This window comes from Anser cygnoides, chromosome 7 (assembly GCF_040182565.1).
Source record: "Anser cygnoides isolate HZ-2024a breed goose chromosome 7, Taihu_goose_T2T_genome, whole genome shotgun sequence".
Taxonomy (NCBI): domain Eukaryota; kingdom Metazoa; phylum Chordata; class Aves; order Anseriformes; family Anatidae; genus Anser; species Anser cygnoides.
The window spans coordinates 734,345-758,563 of NC_089879.1; the positions used below are offsets into that span (position 1 = coordinate 734,345).

A 24,219-nucleotide genomic window follows, 5' to 3' on the forward strand; every position below is an offset into this window, starting at 1 on the left:
GTAGAAGTGCTGGCATTAAAGCAGCTGCTGCCGCTTGTGGCCGAGGTCGGGCAGGCAGCGCTTCTGAAAGCTGAAGCCTGCAGGCGGTGGCAGGGCGTTTGAGACCATTTTGGTGCGTTTTGCTGGTACTTCAGCCCATGTAAGGACCTTTCCATGTGGTGGGGGGAGTGGTGCCTCCCTGGAAAGCCTCCTCTCCGTTACCTAGGGCCTGCTGTAGGCACCTGACGAGGAGCAGTGCATGGGCCGCGGGGCCACGCTGCTGCTGCAGACGCGTTCCACGCCGCCTGTTCTGCTTTCGCCCTGGGAGTCGCGGTGTAACGCCTGGTCCCTCTGCTCCGCACAGGCTAAAGAAGAGCCAGGAGCAGACGAGCGAGTCCGTGTCCCCCCCCGAAACCACCGATGAAGCCGAGACGGAGGCCGAGTCTGAGACCTCCAACTTGAACATGTGCAGCTCCGTGTGCTCCTCGGCGGGCAGCAGCTAGGCTGGGGGCCGCCGGCCGCCCCCTCCCCGTCCCCCGTTCTCAGGTTGCGCTGAGTAACACCGGCTGCGCTCCGAGACAACCGGAGACACGCGACAACTCGTCTCGCAATGCTGTAGCAACACGGACAGTTCTCACAGAACCGAATTCGGGATTTAGGCGAATGCCGGTCTGCACACTGGGGTGCCTGTCGTGGGTAAGGATCCTTGCTATGCAACTTGTCGGAGGAAGTAGACCAATTTCTTTATTTGTTCTTTTTTAATGTCAGATTGCTGATCTGGACATGCTTTTAACACACTAAGATGCCAACACACAAAGTTCACCTACAGCAAAGGGGCACAGGAGGTGTGGGGCAGGAGGCAGGCTGGGTAGGGGTTACACCGTACTCTGGCATTCCCGGCAGCGAGGGCTGCGCGGGGACGAGCGCTCCCGCTGGGAGTCGAAGCAGCCCCAGAGCCTCGCTGGTCTCAGAGGGTGGCAGCAGCCTGGTGAGAGCCAAGGGCAGCGACGGTCCCGTGGTGTAGGGACGGCCCTGTGGCATGGGGATGGGATGGCCCGGGCACTCCCTTGTCTCTTCATCACCTGCCAGAGTCTTTTTCCTGACTCCCGGCAAATAAATGTTTTTTGTGCACTCCATGGATTCTCCTGGGGCTGGGTAATGATTAAAAACATAATTGATATGTAAAATATATTTAAAATATTTGCTTTCTTCACATAGCTGTTGTGAGTTGCAAGGAGCTGTGCAAACGGATCAGATCATTCTGGTTCTGTTTGTCCAGGTTCGGGGGATTTATTTCATCATAGATGCAGATTTCAGTGGAAACAAAGCGGGTGGCCTTACAGTGCTGCTCGACCACAAAGAGAGGGGAGTATCTTATTTCACCCTTCGATTTACTTTATTTTCAGTGTAAAGTAAAACTGCTGTGTATAATTTACCAATGCCTGTTTTACCTTCTTAATAAGACAGGAGATCTCTTTGACTTGTTCCAGCTGTGGATGTTACCTTTCTTCTTGTTTCAGGAGCCTTCACTGTATTAGTTGCTTAATCTGCTGTACAGTGGCTTTTGGTTACTAAAAATGAGCCATTGGGTCTGCTGCAACACAAAACCGTTGTGATACGCAAAGGTTTCGTGAGAACTGCATTCACTTCACAGCTGTCATAATCTGTTTGCTGCCTGCCGTGAGGGAGGTTGCTGGGTTTGCATCCCTCGTGCGTATTCGTAACACAAAAAGGGATAGAAAACGTTTTTAACAGATGCAGACTCTTTTAGGACAAATTTTGTGTTCAGTGGATGAAATAGAATGGCTTACCCAGTTTAAAACTCTTTTATATGAAAAAAAAACACAAAGCATTTATTTTCCACAGTTTTATGTGGAAATCAGTGAGTGACTATGTTTGTGCAGAACCAAACTTTCAAAAGTCTTTCAATAGACGCGTTCAGGTGTGCAGGCACAACTTTCGGGGGGGGCTGGGGGAAGCCAAAGCTTTTATGCCAGTGGCACAGTTGTGTTCAGGACAGCGCCAGGTACACGGTGCATCCGATCAGCGTCTGCGCAGTGCAACCCCGCGGCTCCACGGAGCGGTGCGGTCCCGTGCCTGGGGCTGGGGGCGAGGCGGCAGGCGCTGAGCGAGCCACGTCGAGAAATGGGTCCCACGTGCCTTCGGCCCGCTGGCGGCACCTCTCCCCGCGGCAGCCCCGGTTCCCTGGAAGAGATCCTCGTCGCTCTGCGCCTGGGGGGCATCGGCGCGGTGCCGGGGACACGGGCAGCTCACGGAACTGGGCTCTCCAGCGCGTCGCAGCGAGTCCTGTGCATTTGGATGTACTGCGGGACCTGCCGGCTTGCTCCTCGTCCTGTACTGTCTGCGTGCGTTGCGTTTCCCCCAGCCTCCCCGCGGAGCCGGCGGCACGGCTGTGGCTGTTCGGCACCATCTGCCCTCTGCCTCGGCTGCCCCGGTGGCGGGGTTGTGCTGAGCGCCTCTCGTGGCACAGCACTGCTGGGTGTGAGCAGCACGATCACGGGAACAGCACTTCAGTCTCGAGTCACGGAACCACGTCGAGACGTGGCACGTCTGTCTGGCTTCTGGTGGGAATAGTCTGATAACCCTGCTGCTGCAGGGGGCTGGAAACCTGCCTCGTGGCCTGCCAGGAGCCAGGTGGGTGTGAAAGGAGCAGGGTGAGGGTCACGAGATGTTTTTGTTCAGGAAGTATGAATTAGAGGTGATTTACTTCACCGGTATGAATGGTTCTTTTCATTAAATTCCATTTCACTATTTAGCTTCTTTCTGTAAATAATGACAAATTTAGAGACTCTGAGATCAACGAGGAGTGTAACTTTTATTTGGGGACCAAAATGCACCCTGTGCGGGAGGTACAGGTACATCCTGTTCAGCCACAAGCTCTCAGGCCAGAGGAGATGTCTGCAGTCCTGTAGGACGTGTCTCATCAGAGATCTTCATCGCTTTCTTTAGGACATGTTACAAATGGCCCTTAACATCCCGCTGCTGTGTGCAGACATGAGCTGGCTCACTTCCCAGAAACCGGAGTGCCTCACTCCGGAACCTGTCTTGGTCATTTATGTTCTCCTTTCAGCACTCCGCTTCCTGTATAAGTGGTGAAAAATGCCCTCAGCGGCGCTGAGCAGTGACCCGCAAAGCTTCTGGGAAGACACCGTGCCATGGCTGCTCCCAAGACAAAATGATCTGGGGGCAGATCCTGGCTGCCCAGAAAGCACTGCTGAAATCCAGCAAACACCTAGGGAAACATGTTTGGGAACTCTCATTTCTGCCTCACATCAGAAACTTCTAGATCTTGCTCACTGGGAACGGGTGACACAACGTAGACTTCTAGGATCACTGTGCCGTGTAGTCGAGACACCGTGAGTACGATATAATTTGAGTACTCATTTCCAATACTGCATGGACGTACACTTCACTACTGCCCAGCTGGGGAACAGGTTTATTGATGCCTACTTATGCAGAGACCCCAGAGATGAAATTGAAAGAAACGAGTAATTGTAAAAAGGAAACACAGTAATAAATGGATACCTGTTCGCTTCACTGTCAAAAAAGCCCAGGATGGGTTTTAATGTGTCACCTCTGCTGTGCCCTGCTCCCTGTTGCTGTTTTGTTTGTGTCTGTATGTTGTCACCTCAATTCCTGCTGTGGGGCCGTGGGGCAGGGCGTTGTTTGTCACCTCGGGGTGTCGGGGCCGCTCTCTCACTGCCGTCCCCGTGCTGCCGTCCCCTGCACGCCCGGCTCCCTGCGGCCCCGTGCCCAGCCCATGCCCTGGGTGCAGCGTGGGGCTGCCCTGGAGCAGAGCGTGGTGCCCGCGGCCGTGCGGGGTGCTTGTGCCGGGGCAGCAGCGCAGGCACTGCCGGCAGGGCTCGGCGTGCGGCTCTGGGGCGTACGCCCTGTGGAAGGGCTGGTTCCTAGGAAAACCGTGTTGCTTTGAAGTCCTCTGAGCCGTTTCTGTCCTTCTGTTCTCCCTCTGTGGCTTTAGAGCCTGATTCAGCTCCAGGTGTAAGCAAAACTCATGGTGAAGTCGTGAAGCACTACCGTTACCAAACCCCGTAACGCAGAGCTTGGAAGTTGATCCAGCTCTGGTTTACATCTCCACTAGAACCAGAATACAATAATTTTCTGTATATAGATATTTAAATACACGTATTTTTTGTATGAAAGATTTATACAGGGTGTGCCATTATCTGCTGTGAAAAGTCTGCATCACCTATAAATTATTCTCCTTAAATTCCTTGCCATAAGAGTTTCTTATCTCTGTTGTATTTTGAAGTTCTGCAAAGTTGCATATTTTTAAGTGTTTCCATTGAATTACACAGACTTCACTGGGAATTTTGCATAGAAAACAAATGCCAGATCAGGTCCGGATGTTTCTTTTGCCAGTTCTTTATTATTGCTCTATACCTTGCCAAAAAGAGAACAGGAGTAATAATAGCAAAAATGCCAATAATATGAACTTGACGTTGGACAGTGCCGAAATCCTGATGCCTTGGTAGGGTATAGTTTTTAATTATTTCTGTGTAAATTGGATATGTAAAGCATATCTCTGTATTTTAAGTTCACACATTTCTGTAATTTTATTGCATGACAATACTGCCATGTCACTGAAGATTTCAGTTATGACAACAAATTTGTGTTTTTGCAGATACTGCAAGAAGCCATTGCATATGTGGAGTAATAAATGTGTGTTTTTAACATTGCCAAGTTTTTGCAGTCGTTTTTAGGTTATTGCTCTGTAGGAAAACAATATTAAAACTTGTAAAAAGTGCATGCTATAATTATCTCTCTTGTTTACGCATCACAGACCGGAGTTGTTTAGCATCCAAAGTACACCAGTTGGTGTAATGGCCAAAACATGGCACCAATCTGCTGCGCGTGCTGCATTTCACGTGCAGCAGCTCAGCAGCAGCAGCAGTACCTTACAGCCGGGCAGTGAGCAGCTCTGTGAGCGGTGCTGCATTTCCCCAGCTTACCCCGGTGGCAGCGCAGTGCCCGCTGGACCCGCCAGCCGCAGGAGCGTTTCCAGTCGCTCATCCGCAGCAGCAGCGCCTGCCATCTGCCCACGGCCTGCCCTTGGCTTGGGATTGCTTCTCCTACGAGGCTGCAAACCGTTTGCTGGTGCTCGTCCTCAGGGCGGGACAAGGGGGATGCCCATCCTCGTGCTCAGCACCCAAGCTGCCTTTCTACCTGCTCGGGGTGCCTGTGCTGCTGTTTGGGATGGCTGGGTCTGAACGAAAGCTGCCTGCGCGGGATGGGTTGGGAAGGAGCCCGCTTGCCCACCAGAGGGTGGTTCCTGGCAAGGTTTGCTGCAAGCTGGGGAAAAAGCAGGAAAGAGCCCGCCAGCTGATCTGCGTGCTGTGGGCTGCGCCCCCCTACAAGCGTGAGCCCTGCTTCCCGGGGCCTCTGCAGCCGTGTCCTGCAGCCTCGGGCTTCGGCCGGTGCCCCTGCTGGGTGCCTGCAGGCTCGTGCCCTGTACAGTCCGCTTTGCTTGCAGCTGGGAAATTGTCTTTGAATTTTGCTTTTTTTTTTTTTTTTTTTTTGGAACATGGTGCGGGTGGAAGGCGAGACATCATCCCCAAACACCGGGCATTGGCTCGGCGCTGCCTCCAGCCGGCTGCCCCGCTGGAGCCGGGGCTTGGACCGATGACCTCCGGGGGTCCCTGTCCCCAGCAGCCCCCCGTGACCTGAGCTCCAGCGCCACACGGCGAAGGCACGCCAGCTGTCTCGCCGGCCGAGCCAGCGCCTGGAAGCGTCTGACCCAGAGCCTGCAGCGACGCTGTCAGAGGGAATTAAGGCCACGCAGGCCGTCTGTGCCCCAGGTGGGTTCGCTTCCTGCAGGCTCTGGATGCGTTTGCAGACAGCTGGGGCTGCAGAACCCGTCAGACATCCCGGGGGGGCACGCTCAGTGTTTTAGCCCCCGCTGCTGCGTTCGGAGGCTGGGGTGAACCTGCAGCATTGCGGGCTCAGCCACTCCCCAGGACACTTTGGGAAATATCCCCCACGGAGGGAACAAATGCGAACCCGTCCTCGCAGCAGAGCTGACGGGGGCTGATGGGGACACTGGCCCCAACCCCACCTGCAGCGCTCAGCGGGGAGGGGACGGTGTCTGCAGGCACTGCCATGGTCCCCCTGGCCCTGGCCCCTTTCAACGAGCAGCCTGGCTGCCGAAGGAAGGAATGGTGCCAAGGAAGAGCTTGCAGAAAGTCCCCGGCTAAGAACAGCGGGATTTGGGGCTGTGCAGGGCCTGGGGACACTCAGGGGCGCAAGCCTGTGTTCTGGGTTACTGGCTGCATTCATCCTCGCTGGATGGGGGGTGTGCTTCCTAGCAGCACGCAGCTTTGGGAATTAATTAAGTGAGTGTTTTCTCTATGAATGGATTTTACAGTTTTTAGAAAGAAAATGCTTTTTATTAGAAAGAAACAAAGCACAATTCAGGAAGAAAATAAATAGATGTTCAATAGCCTCATTGCAACTGCAGGCAAAAAAAAAGGGAAAAACCATTAAACAAAAATAAATTCTTTCTTTTAAATAAAATATATCTGAACAATTGCATATTCATCTGTATTTGATACAGAAATTCCTAAAGGTAATTGCATGGGGCTATGAGATATAGGTCAGAGTAGACAATCTAAAAAAAACAACCAACCAAACAAAAAAAAACACCAAACTCTTACTGTCAGTATGCAGAAACCCATACGTCAGGAATCAATTTTACAAACTGTCATGCATAAAAAGCCAAGGAAGACCACACAAAAGTAGACAAAGACCGGTCAACCACTTCCACCATTTCAGGATTTCCAACAAACTTTATTCAAAGCAAGGAACAAAAACCAAATGGTGATCCATTCTGTCAGAGGTCCATGCATAGCTTTGTGGCATAGAGGTTCACTTTTACTGCACGTACCTTTAAATATAATAAACGGGGTAGAATAGCCTTTATAAAAAAGTCTGTCATATGCAACTGGCCTTCAAATGAGCCTTGTATTGGTTGTAAGACATACACTTGGTACTTGAAAAACCGTATAAATAACCTTTAAAAACCAGCCTAACAAGACTACAGGAGACCGGACTTGTGGCTCCCGCAAACACAGCCATGACCCTGGCCTGCCCTGGCAGCACCTGCACCAGCCCCAGGGACGCTACAGGGCGAGTCGGCCACGCTGTGGGCTCGTACCGCTGCGCCGCCCCATCACTGACAGCTCCTGGAGCATGCCCGAGCTGCCCAAGGAGATGGTGTAAAGCGCTGCAAGCACAACAGACCTGATTCACTGTGTACGAAAGTGTTCTTCAGTAAAAAGTCCTTGGAGTAGGGAGGGCAGTCATAGCGACAGAAAGGGGCATATTCCAGCCAAATGCACCTTCATGGTCATCCTGGTCACAAGACAGCTAGCAGCACCGCTGAACACACTTTAAAACGTACTTCTAGGTGTTGGCATGCATATGCTAAGGGCTTTCTGACTATCTAGGTAAGAAATACAGACTGGGAGCTCTACGGAGTGGGAGAAATGCAGATGGGCGTACTATCACCACTATCTCTTGGGTGGGCTTCGTCTATTTTCTACCTAAGAGAAGAAGGGGCCCAGGGTATCTGAAGAATGCCTCGTTTTCATCCTGAGCTTGAGGGAACCAACCGTGCCTTTCCTGGCTCGGCCCCAGCACCACCGGCACCATCCCCTGCCGTGGGGCTGCCGTGGGCAGGAGGCAGCACCGCGGGCAGCCGGGCGCAGCGGGCAGGAGCGCGGCATCAGGACAGGGAGGTGATGTTGGAGCGCCCGCCCGGAGGGGCGATGATCTTCTGAGCCGTACGTCTGGCAATGTGGTCATCGGCCTGCGACCCTGCGGGAAAGGAGAGGCGTGCAGCTGTAACATCCACAAGCTGTGAAGGTCCCGCTGCTTTAAGTGCACCAGTCATCAAGTATTTCGCCTGTGAGCAGTGCTAGTATTTTCAATATACGTTAATTTGGATGCTGTACTATCACAGTACAGTTTGGAATGACTTTGGTTGCCTGAATGCCTTTATTTTTCATTGCTTCTTTCTGGACATTGTAAATGGCTTTCCTGTAAGTAAACAGCTTCGATGCAATAAAACGTGGGACCCTGCAGATTTATAAAACACTGTATGATCCACCTGTATGAGTTCAGCCAGCCAAGAAAACAAAATGATGGCAGCTATTTTAAGACAAAGTGTAATTTTTTCCAAGGTCACTGATGCTGCCAGGCAGATTTTCACGGGATGCTGTGCCAGGCAGTGCTGAAGCACCCTCTGCCTACATGGGAAGGCAGAGGAAGTTTTATTGCTGGTTCCTGAGGATGGAGCTACACGACTCAGTCCAAGCTCAGAACTGAACCAGCCTGAAGAAGCCAGCTGTCGCACAGATACGTATCACTTCCCCGGAGCCCCGACCACACACAGCCCCTGCCTGGCCTGGCAGGGCCTCGCCACCGCCCGCGGCCTCCACCTCGCCCTCCCGCTCCGGGTGCCTCCAGCCAGGCCCGGCCACGCTCGCGGCGGCTCCTCAGCGCCGCCGGGCCCGGTCCCGCTGCGCCGGGCCGCACCTACCGGACAGGCTGAACCCCGACTGGTGCAGGTTGCGCACGGGGACGGGCGGCACTTTGCCCGCGCAGGCCGCCATCCTCGATGCCGTGGTGGGCGCCATGGCTTTCGTGCTTAGGACGACGTCGTGGACCGGCCCATCGTAGAGCCCCCGCGGGACGCCGTGCACCTCGGCCAGCTGCGGGGAGGGAAGGAGCAGGCGTGAGGAACACGCAAACGCTGGCGAACCCGAACGGGATCCCGGCTGGTTTTGGTCCTCACCTACTGCTGCAGCGGTGCCGCACTAGCCCCTGGCTGCACTCACCCCAAAAAGAAAAGCACTTAAAGGTTAGTCCTGCAAAACTACTGCGCAAAGGGTTACCTGCATTTTGTGAAACAAGCATAAAAACTGCTTTTTATTCTTTCAGTCCTGGCACCCAGCTGCCATGCCGGTGTCTCACCCACAGGCCCCCCTCCGTTCCCCTTAAAGGCGGGCGGGCAGGAGGTGCCCGGCCCCTCGCCCACCACGCCACGGCCGCTCCGCCCCGCTGGCAGCGTCCCAGCAGCACGCGCCCCAGGCGGTACGGCGTGGTGCCACTGCCGTGTCCTGCCACACTCCGTCCCTTCACACCTGTATGAGAAAAGCCACAGCTGGCACAGGGAAAAGACTTATTTACCAGCACTTCACCCAGAACGTGCTTAAGGCTGTTTCTCCTCACAGGCAAAACAGTGTGGCACTCATTTGGGAGCCACAGGGTCAGAATGGGCTTGTTTTGCAGATGAGAAGTGCTGGGTTTCAAATAAGAAGGGACAGACTGATAGGTAATCAACAAGTATATAAAGTTTTCCATAGCAATTTTTCTCATACGTCACCTTCATCTTCATGCTGACTGCCTTGTAGAGAAAATACTCTGCTCAGTGCTCTACAGCACTCCTCTTGACCCTAGCTCTTTTCCAAAGCTCCAGTTAAATCAAGGATCAAGAGATGGCATGGGCAGACTGTCTGGTTGTTTGCAAAGTACCAAGTGTGCCTGCCCAAATGAATTAACTTAACAAAGAAATCACTAACTGCCTGGTTTGACACTCAGTTATCATCTAGCCAGGAGACTAGGGACCTTCAGTAAGTGAGAGTTTACATTTAGCAAGCTCTGTCCTTTAGGACACAATGGTGGCACAGGGTGTCTTCTTTCAAAGCTAACACAGACACAACCTGACTGCTAGCAAGGAGCCCAGGGGCTCCTTGTCCCCACAGCCCGCGTGGCGTCCCTGTGTGTGAGAGCAGTGCAGAGGCTGCTAGGAGTGCCAGGGAGATGGAGCCGACAGCGCAGGGCTTCTTGTGCTGCAGCTGTCGATGCTGCTGGACTGCCTGAAGGGACTGGAGGTGGACCGCAAGGTCCTGCCCTCTCCTGGGGGCCTTCCCCTGACTCCCCTGCAGCAGGGACTCCAGAGAGGCAAACTGCCAGTGCTGTTGGTGAGCTTGGGGTTTGTGATTCTTGCACTGCATTCAGCTACAGTGCATAATGAAAATGTCTAAAATAACCCATGGAAAGGGGAAGGAGGGTGCAGTCGTTAAGGAGATTTGTATACATTTGAATGTCTTTGTATCTCCTAGAAAAGCTGTGCTAGCACACTGTAAAGGACTTAGTTATTTCCAGCAACTACTGAACGCTACCCCTATTAGTCAGGGACAGAAGCAAAGCAGCAGATTGGTAATACAGTAACGTAACCATTTCTAGCACAAGTAGAGATGAATTCTTCCCTTCTACCTCAATACAAAACAAACAGATTTGGTAGAAGTCATATTTTTGCTCTATATCTTTATAATAGGTAAGTAATACTAATAAAACTGGTATGATCAGTTATAATACAAAAACAGGCATTATGAAGTAGTTTGTGCCAAGCCATACACCGAAGCAGTTACATGATAACATCACAAATTTCCAAGGTATGAGGAGGAGTAACATTAATACTCTTGTTTCTGCTGCCTATTGCACCAGCGGGCATACCAGAACAGTGACTTCAGTACAATAATGCAGGGAGATTGCAATGAAAATATGGGAGTATTGCAAACGAAATTCTTCTTACCCTGTTTCTTGCCTTTATTCTTTTATAAACAAAATCAGGGAACGTCTTTCTGGGAATGAAGCGACCTGACCCCTGGGTGACAAACAGGTTCCCATCCTCAAGAACAACTTTTCCTTGACTTATGACCACAGTAGGAGCCCCATGGCACTCCGTGCCTTCAAATATGTTGTACTCCACATTCTGGAAAAAAACAAACCAGGTTATCAAGTAAATTTAAGATTTAAGAAAAGGAGGTCACAGTCTATCCAGTTACACATGCATGCATTTTTGTACATTACTCCTCATGCACAATTAGTTGTACTTAAGCCTTTGTATTTCAAATAATAAGGTTCTTCTAATTGGATGAACTAAGGCAAAGTGGAACAGAAAAATTAAATCCTCAGAAGATTCAGTACTTGCCCAAAAGACTTGTGGCATTCCTGAAGCAAACCAGATTTTTACTATACACTAACAAATAATTATTTCAAAACCTCAGAAGAGCTCTGCTGCAGTTCTACATTTGGTGACAACGTTCCTGTGATTTTTTCCAAGACACTGCAAGTCTTCTACCACAGTAAATGGTAGCGAATTGAATTTTATGGGAAATGCAAAATCATGCCAACTTTTTCAAATATTCCCATTACTATCACTAACAAACTACTCAAAACCCAAAGTTTACCATGAAAAAATGCTGCATCTTGAAAAAGCATAAGAGAATTTTCTGGACAAAAAAATAAACTGCTTCTATTTTTTTAAAGAAAACACCCAAATATTTCAGTAATAATGATAATTTTCTTCAATAAAAACCCTTGTGCCAAAAAATGTTTCTGCGTTAGTTTAAATCAGCTCCATCTTTAACTCACCTCACGCCACCTCAAATGCATCCCTCACTTTCAACTACAGCTTTCTACCTGAGACTCATGTTGGAAATTAATCTGGGGACGTGTGCAGCCTGGAAAACCACGGATAAAATGCCACTAAGAGACACCCCGAACTTTTTCCGACTGACTCACTGCCGACCAGCAACACCTGCCAAGGACCAGAGCCCGAGGGGAGGGCACCTGGGTCTCTGGGGCATGTTGGCGTTCGTCTCTGGTGGCAAAACGGCTTTATGCTGTGAACAGCTGTTTTCTTTAATCATTGCACAGGTATTAAAAGAACCACTATCTGTTTTCTAAATTGGAACTTCAAAGTTCACATTGACCAAACAGGAATTAATGTGAGTTGGGGTTTGTTCCCCCATGTGCATCAGGCCTCCACATGCTGCCTTCACTGGACACGCTCTTTCTTTTGATTTAGGACTCAAAACAAGGTCAACACCTTTCTTCCAGTCTGCAGCGAGCACATCAATCATAAGATCTGTGTTCCAGAGGCAGACTGTCTCAGATCAATCACCCAGCCACTCAGTCACAATCCTGCCCCTCACAAATTCTCCAGTTCTACAGTAAACAAGGGATATTTTTATTTGCTTGCATTTTAAAAATCAAATGCAAGGTCCTTCATCATCTTATCCACATTACTCACCCCTTGGTGAATGCACTAATCTTTCTGATCTGAAGAAGTGTATTACTTTACTGCTCTCTTCTGACTATAGTATCATCTCAATAAAATACTTCAAAAGATAGTTTACCGAATTGTGGGTTTTTGCTGAGATAATTTTTGTCGCCTTGGGGTTCCACAAGACCAAGTCTGCATCAGAGCCGACTGCAATGCGCCCTTTCCTGGGGTAGCAGTTAAAGATTTTGGCAGCATTTGTACTGGTCACTGCTACAAAGTCATTCTCATCCATCTTCCCTGAGACCTGGGCAGCAGAGGGAAGGAAGGACCATTTGATACGGGAAAGCACGGCGGGCCCACCACAACCAAATCGGCACTTTCCATACAAACACAGAGATTGCATGCAACTTTTCTCTTAGCGCTTTTATACACCGACAAAATCCCACAGTCTTGACCACAGTATTTAATTCAAGATGTTTGTCCCCGCGATGGTAATTAAGCCCTGCTGAAGCATTAAACAACTAGAAATGGACCACTCAGACGTTCAACAGCTGCCTCATCTACTGGGTGGCGTCCCTGCCCAAGGCAGGAGGCTGGAGTTCGATGGTCTGTAAGGTCCCTTCCAACCCAAGCCACACTGTGATTCTACAGAATTATATTTCATAGAAAATCTGAGTTGGAAGGGACCCACAAGGATCATTGAGTCCAACTCCTAAAGAACTCCTTTGTTTCCTCAAGAACAAAGCCTACGTAAGACTTCAGCATGGTTCCCTGGCTCCGGGAAGTCGCCACGAAGCTCTCCGTGCCACGGGATGCGTCCCCGGGGGTGCTCTGGGGGGGCGGCAGGCCCAGGGGGCTGAGCACACCGACGTGCAGCGGTGTGGGACAGGGCTGCGGGAACCTCCTGCAGGTATAGAGGATGCTCCCTGTCCCTGCCAACCTCCCCGGGCCTCCTGCGAACACTAGTGAAGAGCAACATCACGTCCTCCCCTTACAGAAATCTGTGGAAGACTTTCTCTCCTGACTGCAAGTTGAAGCAGGGGGGTTATTCCCCCACCGAACCCTTTGAAGACACTTTGAAGGCATTCGAGTGTCACATTCTCTCCCATTATCAAGCTCTTCTGAAGAAGCAGTCTAGACAATGTCACACTTCAGGGCTCATTTGAATTAATGAGAAATCTGACATCATCTGACACAAGCACTCTTCACATCTACTTGCGTTCGCGTGGAGGAAGGAATCAGCGTTATTTCAGCACCTACCACACACTTTTCCCAAATTACTGACATTCGTTCTTCAATGCCGTTTGTTCCCTCGGGAATGAGGGTGAAGTTGTCTTTTCCCACTGCCTTCTGGGCGGTGGTGAATGTGCAGTGAGCGCTGCCCGCCACCTGCAGGTCCCCGCTGCGACAAACAGAGGAGAGGTGGTCAGAGGAGGCAAACAACGACAGTGGCTTTGCTTTGAATGGGCTTCTCGGAACTGCGAAAATGTGTCTCCTTTCCCGTGAAAGGGCTGCTCTCCCCGGGTGAAGTTCACCCTTGCCTACAAGACCGTGTGACACAAGTGCCTGCGGGCTCTGTGCTCCGCCTGTTTGATGTACATTGATTTAATCAACAAACGCTGCACAGGCAGGCGACTTCAGATCTTTAAATCCCACTGAAAGTCCAGATAAGTTAAGGCAATTTTTACAGGTACACAGAGGAATCTCACTCTACTAATTTGCACCGGAATAAAGCACTGAAATCTTCTAAGAACAGTAACAGCAGCCTCATATGTGCTTTTGATATTTTCTCCAAACTGGCCATTACTTTTACTGTTTAGTAAACATCTTCATCTTTGTACCTTCCTTTTGAACCTCATATTGTTTTAATATGAAGGTGGTTCTACGAAGAACCATTCTTTTGATATGGTGCTAAAATATCTCTTAAAGCAAGGCTATGGTTAAATAAAACAAGATTCTGGATAAAACCAAATGTACTGTACCATATTACATTTTACATAGTACTGTATGTATGCATACTGCATGTAAATACAAAGTTCCAGTCACAGTTGCATCTGTGGATACAGACAGAGCACATGCAGCCATTGTTATTCCCCTGTCCATTTGTTTGCTGACTTGTCAGTGTCTGTCGTGTTTGTGAACTGTTCCAGAGATGCTCATGCTGACACGATGGGCTTTGTTGTATAACAATAGAATGAAAACAGCTCTCCAGGGTAACGTGCCCTAAATGTTTATGTTTCAGATTTTAAAAGCTTGTGAATACCTAACGTTGCTTCTGATAAACCCTTCAATTTACCGTAAAGCTAAACTAATGCAGGTAGATTTCTGTGGATTACGGTGAGACAGAGCACTGCTGGCCGCTGAGTCCCGTGCCCTGGGCCCCCCGGGTGATAGGGAGGGCGCAGCGCGCTCCCGATCGCATTGCTGAGGATGGAAGCAGGTCGTGTGAGACCGATTTATATGGGAGGAGTCTGGTAGCTGCTACCCGGCTTCATCAAAGCCTAACCTAGATTCTCCTTCAAAGCAGCCACACGACTGTCACCTGGCTCCGTGTTAGAAAACACAACCCAAGATTTACGCCTTTGCTACGGAGAAGCGCGGCAGTCTCTCGGCTGGTTTCCGCACGCTGACTGCACTCCAGCGGGCTCAGGGAGGCGCAGGCCGTGCCGCACGCCACGTGCCCACGTGGAGGCTGCCCGCCTGCTACCGGTGCCCTCCAGAAATCCCACCCGCACCGCTCCCCCACATACCCAGCCGGGCAGGGGGTAAGCACCACGGGCGCCGGCAGAGAGCTCACCAGGACAGCAGGGAGGTGAGACGGTCTGGCGTGCTCGGGTCGGGGCTGATGGGAGGCGAGGTGACGAAGGCTGCGGCTTTGGCCCAGTTCTTACTCCAGTAGTGCGAGCCGTCGGTGCCGAGGCTGGCGGTGATGGGCTCTCCGTACACAACAGTGCCTGCAGAGCAATGGTATCAGTGACTGCAAACGTGCCGCATGCCCTTGAGCCTCCTTTCACACAGCGTAGACAAATGCCGTGGTTAGCAATAAGAATGGCTTCATTTACCTCCGGTGCTCTCAGTATTTCAGCTTTTAAATATAGACTAATCCCTCAGACTATCTCAGATGACTGGGAAGCACTGCCAGAACAAGTCTTGAATGCATCTCGTTTCTCCTTAGAAAAAACACACATTTCTATCCGCTAAGCGTTACACATTTCTTTACATCAAATCGGAGGCTCTCTGGCTGGGGGCAGCCATGGCCCCAGAACACCGTGTTCTCAGGACATTGCTCAACCTTGCCTCCCTGTAGGAACATTGCTAGCCCTCCCTAGCTCACCCCATTTAAATATGGAGTTTGTTCCAGTTCCATTTTTCATTTAGTTCATGAGAAATGATCAGAAGCAAGGTGTTGGTTTTTTTTTTTTGCTGCATGTATCCGGATTCCGGTGTCAGTTTCAAGCACATCTCTTCACATCTTTTGAGTTCAGTTCAGAGCAATTAGCTCTGGCATGCTCTGTGAAGAAAAGCCAACACCAAGTTTTAGCACCCTTAAAATGTGAGAGAACTCAGGTGCTAACGAGTTATTAAACCTTGCAGCTAGCGTGACATTCCTGGACTTATTTGAATAGGCTTAATTAGTGTGCAAACATTAAATAGCGCTTTACCTTTTCTCTTTGCTTGGGCTAACACATCTGCTGCACCTTTGCTCATTATTTTTGTGATGTACAAGGGGCAGTTGGCTTGTTTTGCTATTGTAATGGCCCGGTACACTGCCTCTGCTTCAACCTGCGGACACAAAAACGAATACAAGCAGAAAACACCTCAAGACATCTCTGTCAAAGCCGAGCCACCACAAGCAGTGGCTGGTCTGCAGCTTTGAATAGTTCTGCTGGAAAAGCTGTTGACATTACCTCCTCGGGGCGGCTCAGGACATGCCCTTCTGGCCCCGTAATCCCAAGGTCCAACAGTCTCTTTTGCTCCTACGGGGAAGACGATGAACAAGTGAGCAATGTGGATAGTCTGTCTGAAGTGATGTGGGACTCACCTTGCTCAGAAGTGCCTGGTGGATGACGGCAATTCATGAATACAACTACATGACACGTAAATGATAAATGAATACAATTACATGATATCTATGACAATCCGTCAACTGCTGGGAGTGAAAGTAAGGCCCACCTTATGCTGTGGAAACATCTTTGGACTGGGAACTGCTACATGTCCTTTAGACCTTCTCTATTTTTTAAACCCAGTTACAGTTCTGGAAGATTTGGGATTTCAGACCCACCGCTGCTTACTCTAAGCCTATGCTAAACATGATTCACGGCTACAGAAAAGGAGCAGGTATCTCCTGGGCACTTGAGCCTAGGCTGAAGCTGCTCAGAGAATCCCATGGAACAAGAGAAGATGAGGGTGGGAATTACCCTCTAACTTGTTTGTTCAGATAAACCCATTTCGAGGACTGGGATTCTGCTTTCATTTTAAACTCTCCTCCCACACCATGCTGAACACTTAAGTGACCGTAAACTAAAAGGAACCACAAGTCTAATTCTGCATCTATCAACTATTTGCAGTATTTACCTAGGACTTTCTTCTCTAAAGCTAAAAAGGAAAAATAATGAACAGTTTGCAATACCAAGTAAGTTCTTGAAAGCCATTTTTGGAGGTTATATATTACCACGTCTAATGTAGATTATTTAAAAAATGCAAAACTCTCTAACCTTCTCAAGTCCTCAAGACTTCTAAGCATACTCAAGATTTCTAAACAAGATAAATAATGTGATAAAATATCACTTAAGGCAGTCAGTCAACCTTTAAGAGGCTCCTATCTGGGAACTATTGAACAGATTTCTGTGATGAAACCCAAGTGCATGGGAAAAACTGGGAGGATGCCGTTGATTTTAGCAGGAGCTCCAGATCCTCCTGCACATTCTTGTGTCTGCGCATGCTACCACAACAGGATTTCATCTCAGCCCCTTCCCTCCAAAGCTTTGGTACTCAGATTATACTGGAGACCAAATCCCACCAGGAGTGTGTGGGTGGAGGAGAGAAGGGGCAGGTGACGGACGACACCATTTCTGGATTCCCCTGATCTCTTCAGGCTTGGTGTCAAGATGCAAAGAGGAATGAGAGATTGCCCTGCTAGAGATTTCAAAGGTGAACAATCCAGGTGATAGCGGTGGACAGCACACACTAAAAGTGCATGCTGTTTCTCTTCACAAAGCAATTGCAGGTTGCTCTTCTTTGTCTCATTTGGACATATCTCTGTTGACTTTGCAGCATCAAATGAATGCTAAAAGCATGCTGGCACCTTCTATTAGAGTCTGTGTCCTATCTGTTGAAGTCAGCACTTTGCCTTACATCAAGTTACTCTGCTCCTCCTTTAATTTAAATGAACGTAATTACTGTACCTCATCAATGATGTCTCCGTTTTCAGCATGCACTTGGGCAACGGCCCCCAAGTCTCGAATAATGCTGAATATTTCATACATCTGTCAAGAGAGAATGGGTTGCCCAGTATCAGATAAATTACGGTCTATGCTCAGAAGTGCAAAATTACTTCTATTGCACTTTGGCTGTCTGTATTACCTGGGCATCAGTGCACTGAAGTTTGTCTTTATAAGCCATAAAAACCAGAAAGGAGTTCACGCCTTGAAAAAAGAAAACAACACGTGCATTTATTATCACAGCTCAGAACGCAGCACCTTGGTACGGGCTGAGCAGAGATGTTCGACTCAGGTGGCTTTGTGCAGGGGGGGCTAGGCTGAAAGCAAACCAAGGCTAAGCACTGAAACTCTTCTCATGAGAGCTGAACCCCACGTTCTGGGAGTCATGAGAGACAATACACTCCTATGTTTGGATACATCTGAACAAAAAAAACACATCGTCCATTTCTGATTTTAGATACTCTCTGTAACTCGATCCAAATTCACAGAAATAAATGCATTGCTTCCAATCTTAATTTTCCCTCCAGAAGTGGTCTGAATTTATGGTTTCTTTCCAACTTCTACCTGTATTTGAATTAATGCATTAGTGCCAAGACCACAAAGTGCAACAAAATATGAGACTCTCTTGTTTTAAAGCACTGTTATTTAGCACATTGGCATTAAGTTAGACAAATAGATGTACAGTATTTCTGCACACAGCATTGCGCACAATCTTAATTCATTTCTGTCGAACATGAAACATGAAGAACGGAGTCAAAGCCTGACAATTGCCACAGTTTTTTATATGGATAAAGGCAACAACTAATCCCAAACTACGATCAAATTGCAAACAAACTGTATTTCATGGGAACATACATATGAAAAATATCTGGTTTAAGCTTTGAATGGCTACATTACTTCATCCGCTCAGCATTTTAATGGGAAATTCACTGCAAATTTCTATGTTAATTGACCAATTAAGCCCTTGCTTGCAAGACTGCAAATTACACTGAAGTCATTTAGCTCTACATTAGCATATCTGAAAGCAAAATGTAGTTCCAAACATCGAATTAAGTATTAATGAAATGCATGAATTCCTGACACATGGCCAGCTTTTTGGTAAGCTATATCCAAGGGATACTTTAGGATGTACAGGAATTAGAAACAAAAATGACATCTCTGGGAAAAGCCTAAAGCTTTTGGGCCTGTTAGCCCAGTCTCAAATGTTTTTATTTAAATATTGTCTGTAAGTCAGGGAGCCTGAATCAGGAAGCCTGATATAATTTCTGTAGTTTCCAAAACAGATTTTTCAATACTGGGCTATAAATTGCCCAAAGGTAAGAGCACATGAACAAGATCCGGCAAAATATGTTAGGGTATGAATCCAGTGTAAATACTCTTGTCTACATCTTTAGCCTAGATGGTAAAAGATGGGTGATTCACACCTCAATAGCAAATGAGTAAGGCCCCCTGCACGTACGCATTTATCAGTGGATAAAAGCATTACTGCAGAGAAGCACTGTCACAGCTTACCCTGGGGGAACTTGCTTATGTGCCTATACTGCAATTTTTTTTTTTTTTTTTTTTGGTGGGGGTGGGGGTGTGTCAGAATACTGCTCTTTGTGCCCTTACCTTTGTCTTTCACGAGGGCTTCCAGCTCCTCTTTGAGGCTTTCGTGCCAGCGAGGGATGTCGACGTGCAGTGAGTAATCACAACAGGCTCTGCTGTCGGCGCACTCTCTCCACTGCTCGTATGCAGCAAGAAGGCTCGTTCCGGCATCGGGGAACACGTGGTCAACTGAGGAAATACTGCAGAGTATTGGTATGCTTTCTATGGACAGCTCTGTGTGACTAGAGAAACACCTGGAGATTACAACAGCCACAGATATTTCTGTGCAAGACTTTACCGCTATGATAAAAGAGACATTTTCATAGTAATTCGCTTTTATAGCTTTGATTACAGATAAATGTATCAGAAAAGTGAAACAAAAGAAACAGACTAACTAATTTATGGCTATTGTTACGCCTTTTTTTTCATACAGCCTCCACCACATGGCAAGCTGAGAGGACAAAGCGTGGCCTTGCATACTGCTGCGCAGCTCCCTTGGGCATTCCCCGCGTGCAGCCACGCACAGCCCATCCCTTTCTGCTCTTCCTCTTGTGTTTGCTCTTAATCCCTGCAGTACTGGCTATGACAATGGGACAGAACGACAGCAGATTTTTTCAGAACTGCTTCTTCAGGCCAATACTACCGTGTGCGTTGGGGACAGAATAAGAACAAAACAAATAAAAATTATTCTACATACATAACAAAAAAATATATATAAAAAGGTGTTTAAAGTTTTCTTCTGCTTTACTGTCTTATGAGGTAAAACAGGAACAGCTATATGTTTGCAATATATGTGTACAGCAAAGGAAGGCAGATACTGAAAGGCACATAATGCATTTTAATTAGTTTTGCGATGTTTTGATTACTATAGCAAAAATTAACATTTCTCTGCTTTGAGGATAAATAATCTCTGCCACGACAAAGGGCCCCATGTATTTCACTACACGATGTTCTACTTAGAAGTCTGTTCAAACATCGCTCCGTCTTACTGATCATTGTGGTTCCTCCTGCCAGGGCTGCTTTCGTGCCTTGGTAGAAGTCATCAGCAGAGGTCATCCCCATCACAGGCATCTGCAGCCTTGTATGCACGTCTATCCCGCCCGGCAAAACGATCTGGCTGTAGGCATCAACTGTCTTCACCCCACTGGGAACGATCAAGTTTTCTCCAATTTGTCTGAAAACAGTATTAAGATGCCCTGGTAAGTGGCAGCAACTTATAAGTGCGGGTGCACAAAGAGCCCAGCCCAAGCCCTGCTGGTGGGGCCCGCTCATGTGGGCTTCCCCAGCTCTTCTGGGGAACGTTCCCTGCCGGGCTGTCCCCAGAGAGCAGGGCAGAGCTCTGCTCCGACAGAGCACGGTCAGCAGCTGTCGGCTCCAGGACCGAACCGGGATCTGCCGAACCAAGCCCCGCATCCCTCCCTGCCCCGGGGCTGCCTAACGCCGCTGGGGCACACTAGGCGCTGCCTGGCCGTATTCTAAAATTCTTGTTTTTCAGACAGGGGACATATTTCCAAGAGAAAAACTGACGGAAAGGAACCTTGTTCAAATTAAATGATGCTGTAATATTCCCGGAAATTTTGTTACCAAAAAAACCCACAAAATTTTAACTTACTTTATTAAACCATCTTCCACATAAATGTCTGCATAAAATGACTGGTCGTCGTTGACAATTTTTCCTCCCTTGATTAGAAGCTGATCGCTCTAGTGGAAAAGCAAATAAAAATTCGAGATTGCTTTATTTAGATGCTTCTTTGCTCAGGATGAGCTTTTATGAAGTCTAGGACTTAACATTTTGTGCTTTAACGATCCAAATGTAGTTTAATATCCTAAGCATTCCATACCAAAGCCCAGCCGTACCCTGCAGAGAAGCCCGCGTACAGTTTCAGAGCAAGACACGATCTCCCGTGACGCAGGGCACGAGCCCAGGACAGGGACGCCGCAGAGCCCAGCTCCGGAGGCAGGGCTCGCAGGGAGCGCGCCAGCGGCCGGGCGCTGTGGTGGGGCCTGGCCCCGGGCAGGAGCCCCCTCGGACCCGTGACGGGTGCCGGGACCCGCGGCCCGGGTGAGGAGCTGAGCGGCTCCACCAGTGCGGCAAGACGACATCCCGCAGCTCAGCCGTGCAGCTGACTCCTCCATCAGCGCCTCTTGCGAGGGCTGCTAAGTGCATCTTATTACCCCGGAAATTTATTGGCATTCCCTAATTAGCTTTCCCAGTCTTGTCAAAGGCTGGTAGTACCTCAAGGACTCGCCTCATTTCAAAGCAAGACTGTGGCACGGCCGTCAGCCTTACAAGCTCTTTAACCAGAAAAATCAGAAAGCAGCTGCATTTCTGTAAACGCGGAGCTGCAGCAGAACGAGGGGCTCCTTCCCGGCTCTCCGGTGCCGTTAAGGGCTGACAGGGGCCGTCCCGGGGCCGCCCCGGGGCCCAGACCCCCGGAGGGACGCGGGAGCAGGAGGCCCGGCCCGGAGGTGGCTGGCTGCCCGCACGGCACCGTGCGCGGCCGCAGCGCCGAGCCTGGGAACCCCCCGGCGCCCGGTGCTAGAGCCCCTCGCTGCCGCGCGGAGAAGCTGCCCAGCGACCGCGCCGCTGCCTCCCCGGTCCCCAGGCGCTCACCGCCTCCCCGCTCGGCTCCCGGCCCCGCAATCCCGGTCCCGGGAAGGCTCCGCGCCGGCGGCCCCGGCCCCGCAGCCGCCGCCCGCGGGGTCCGCCCGGGAGCGCGGCCGGGGTCGGCCGAGGGAAGAAAGGAAAGAAAGGAGGGGAAGGAAGCGCGGAGCTGCCGGGGGCGCGTCCCGCTGCTGCCCCGAGCCCCGGCGGCAGGGGAGGGAGGGGAGGGAGGGGAAGGAGGGAATCGCCCCGCGGCAGCGCTGCCGGGGTCCTGGGGAGGGCAGCGCCCCCCGCCCCCTGCCCCGCGCCCCCGCCGCCTTTGTCCGCGTTCCGGCTCCGCGCGCGGCCGGGGGGACAAAGCCGGCAGCCGCCGGGCCGGGCCGACAAAGGGCCCGCGGGCCGCCCGCCGCCGCCGGGAGGGGAGCGGAGGGGAGGGCCCGTGCGGGGCCGGCCCGGGGCGGGCGGCAGCGGGGAGCGGCGAGCCCCGGCCGCCGGGAGCGGCTGCGCCGCGCGCCCTCACCGTGCTGCGGGGGCTGCTCCTCCTGCCCGGCTGCGACATCCTCCCGCCTGCCTCCCTGCCCGGCCGTGCCCGCGCGCCCGCGCGCGCCTGCGCGCCCCCGCCGCCGGCTCCCCCCGCTCCCCCTCGGCCCCCCCCCGGCCCGGGGCCGCGCTGCCGGCGCTGCGGGGCCGGGGCGCTGCGGGACCCAGCCCGGGGCCGGCGGCGCTCGGGGCGCGCTCGCCTCGGCCGTGCGGGGCCGTCTGCGGGCCGGGGGCTTCCCCAGCGCCGAGGGGAGCCGTGCCCCCGGGGGGAACCACAGCGCCCGGAGCGGTTCGGGGCGGCAGGGACCTTAGGGACCGTCCTGTGCCACCCCTGCCATGGGCAGGACCCCTGCCCCAGCCCAGGCTGCCCAAAGCCCCCCAGCCTGGCCTTGGGCACTGCCAGGGATGGGGCACCCACAGCTCCTCGGGGCAGCCTGGGCAGGGCCTCGCCGCCCTCTGAGCGCAGAATTTCTTCCCAGCATCTAATCTAAATCTCCCCTCTTCCAGTTTAAGGACGCCCCGTCCCCAGCGCTCCGCAGCCCTGCCCCGCGGGCACGGCGCTCGCTGCCGCCGACCCCGGCTCGGAGTCCCCCGAGCCCCCGACGGGACGGGCCGGGCCGGGCCGGGGAAGGGACGGGGGGCGCAGAAGGGAGCCGGCCCTGCCCGTGTCCCGGCTCGCCCCGCCGGCGGGGCCCGCTGGGGTGCGCGGTGCGGCGGGCGCCCCTCACCTACCTGCCGGCAGCCGTCGGGCGGCTCTCCCGCGGCGGCGGCCTCCGAGCAGCGGAGCGGCGGCGCGGCCCCCCCGGGGCTGGCGGCCGGGACAGCGGCGCCGTGCCCGTCGGACGGGGCGCCGGGCGGGCCGGGGCCGGGGCCGGGGCCGGGGCCGCGGGGCCGGCCGGCGCCGAGCGAGGGGAAGTCCAGCGTCTTGTTGTCGAAGGCGTCCTCCACGCTGCAGAACATGCCGCCGCGCTTCTGCCGCGGCCGCGGGCTGCCCGCGCCCAGCCCCGCGAAGCAGGCGGGCAGCGCCTCCGCCCGCCGCCCCGACATGGCGGGCACCGGGCGGCCGCGCCGGGAGGGGGCACGGGCGGCGCCCGCCCCGAGCCCGCGGCCTCCCCGCGGCCCCCGACGCCCTCCCCGCGGGGCGTCCCCTGGGGCCGGTCGGAGCGCCCCGAGCTGCGGCCGCTGCTGGGCCGGGCCGGGCCGGGCCGCGCTGCGCTGCGCTGCCCGCCGAGCGCCGCCGCTCCGCCGGGGCTGGCTGCCGGGGCGCGGGGTGGGCGCGGGGGGAGGCCACGCTGCGGGGGCTGCGGGGGCTGCGGGGGCTGCGGGGGCTGCGGGAGCTGCGGGGGCTGCGGGAGCGCGCTTCGGTCGTGATCGCTCGTGCGGTGCCGTCGCGCTGTCGTGATGCCGGCCGCGCAGGTAAAGCCCCGGGGCTGAGAGCTAGGGCGTGAGAATGAGACAAACCGGACAACTAAACCGCTCGGTGGCCGTAACTAACCACAGGCTTTCATCTGCAGCCTGGAGAAGAAACAAAACAAAACGATTTGTCTAATTTCAAGGTTTAAAACAGATCTTTTTATTAAAAGCTTACAATAATTTATGTATTTTACAAATGAATAGAAAGTCTCTTGATATATATCATATGAATCACAATACAAAAATATGTGTAAAATTCTGTAATTGATCAATCCAGCCCTGTTCTAGGCCTGTCAATTACTGTCTCAGCACTGAACCAAACGTTACGTATTCAGGGTATGGTTATTCAGAGATTATCTTAGAGAACACAAGTCACGGCACATTGGCCATAGCGGGGGAAAGAAAAAAAAAATCTCTGGTTTACAGTTTGCATAAATTTACAATAGTTCCTTTTTATAAAATGTACAATACGTAAGTACATGGTTTAATACACATATTCACAATACAATTTCCTGAGTCTAAACTAAATCCATTACTGTGCT

General features: G+C 51.7%; 2 protein-coding genes across 6 annotated transcripts in view; one reads left to right on the forward strand and one right to left on the reverse strand.

Annotated features, from left to right (window-relative positions):
* STK32C (serine/threonine kinase 32C) overlaps positions 1-4,701 on the forward strand; it is a 91,040-nt gene extending 86,339 nt beyond the window's left edge. For all 4 annotated transcript variants that reach the window (XM_067000314.1, XM_067000315.1, XM_067000313.1 and 1 more), the window contains one exon: positions 344-4,701. In XM_067000314.1, the coding sequence (XP_066856415.1) occupies positions 344-482 (139 nt within the window). In that variant the 3' untranslated portion in view covers positions 483-4,701. The remainder of the gene's footprint in view (positions 1-343) is intronic.
* A 2,082-nt stretch (positions 4,702-6,783) lies between these two features.
* Positions 6,784-23,326, reverse strand: DPYSL4 (dihydropyrimidinase like 4). Of its 2 annotated transcripts, none has more exons than XM_067001053.1 (14): positions 22,997-23,326; positions 20,732-20,820; positions 20,109-20,293; positions 19,144-19,308; positions 17,675-17,736; positions 17,497-17,577; positions 16,000-16,068; positions 15,754-15,874; positions 14,889-15,045; positions 13,352-13,493; positions 12,225-12,395; positions 10,616-10,795; positions 8,558-8,729; positions 6,784-7,833 (listed from the first exon to the last, which is right to left on the reverse strand). In XM_067001053.1, exons 1-14 carry the CDS (start codon positions 23,309-23,311, stop codon positions 7,742-7,744), a joined length of 2,001 nt encoding a protein of 666 aa, XP_066857154.1. In that variant the 5' UTR covers positions 23,312-23,326; the 3' UTR covers positions 6,784-7,741. The 2 variants fall into 2 exon arrangements, with proteins under 2 accessions (XP_066857154.1, XP_066857155.1); XM_067001054.1 differs by lacking the exon at positions 22,997-23,326 and adding an exon at positions 22,245-22,312.
* Positions 23,327-24,219: the final 893 nt, after the last annotated feature.

What these genes read in the sequence shown, in the direction of transcription:
- DPYSL4 (XM_067001053.1), bottom strand. Translation starts at nt 23,311, where the DNA reads ATGTCGGGGCGGCGGGCGGAGGCGCTGCCCGCCTGCTTCGCGGGGCTG. An exon ending in TAATTTGGGAAAAGTGTGTG is followed by an intron (nt 12,396 to 13,351) that starts GTAGGTGCTGAA and finishes TCTGCTGCCCAG; the next exon opens with GTCTCAGGGAAGATGGATGA. An exon ending in GTCGGGGTTCAGCCTGTCCG is followed by an intron (nt 7,834 to 8,557) that starts GTAGGTGCGGCC and finishes CCTTTCCCGCAG; the next exon opens with GGTCGCAGGCCGATGACCAC.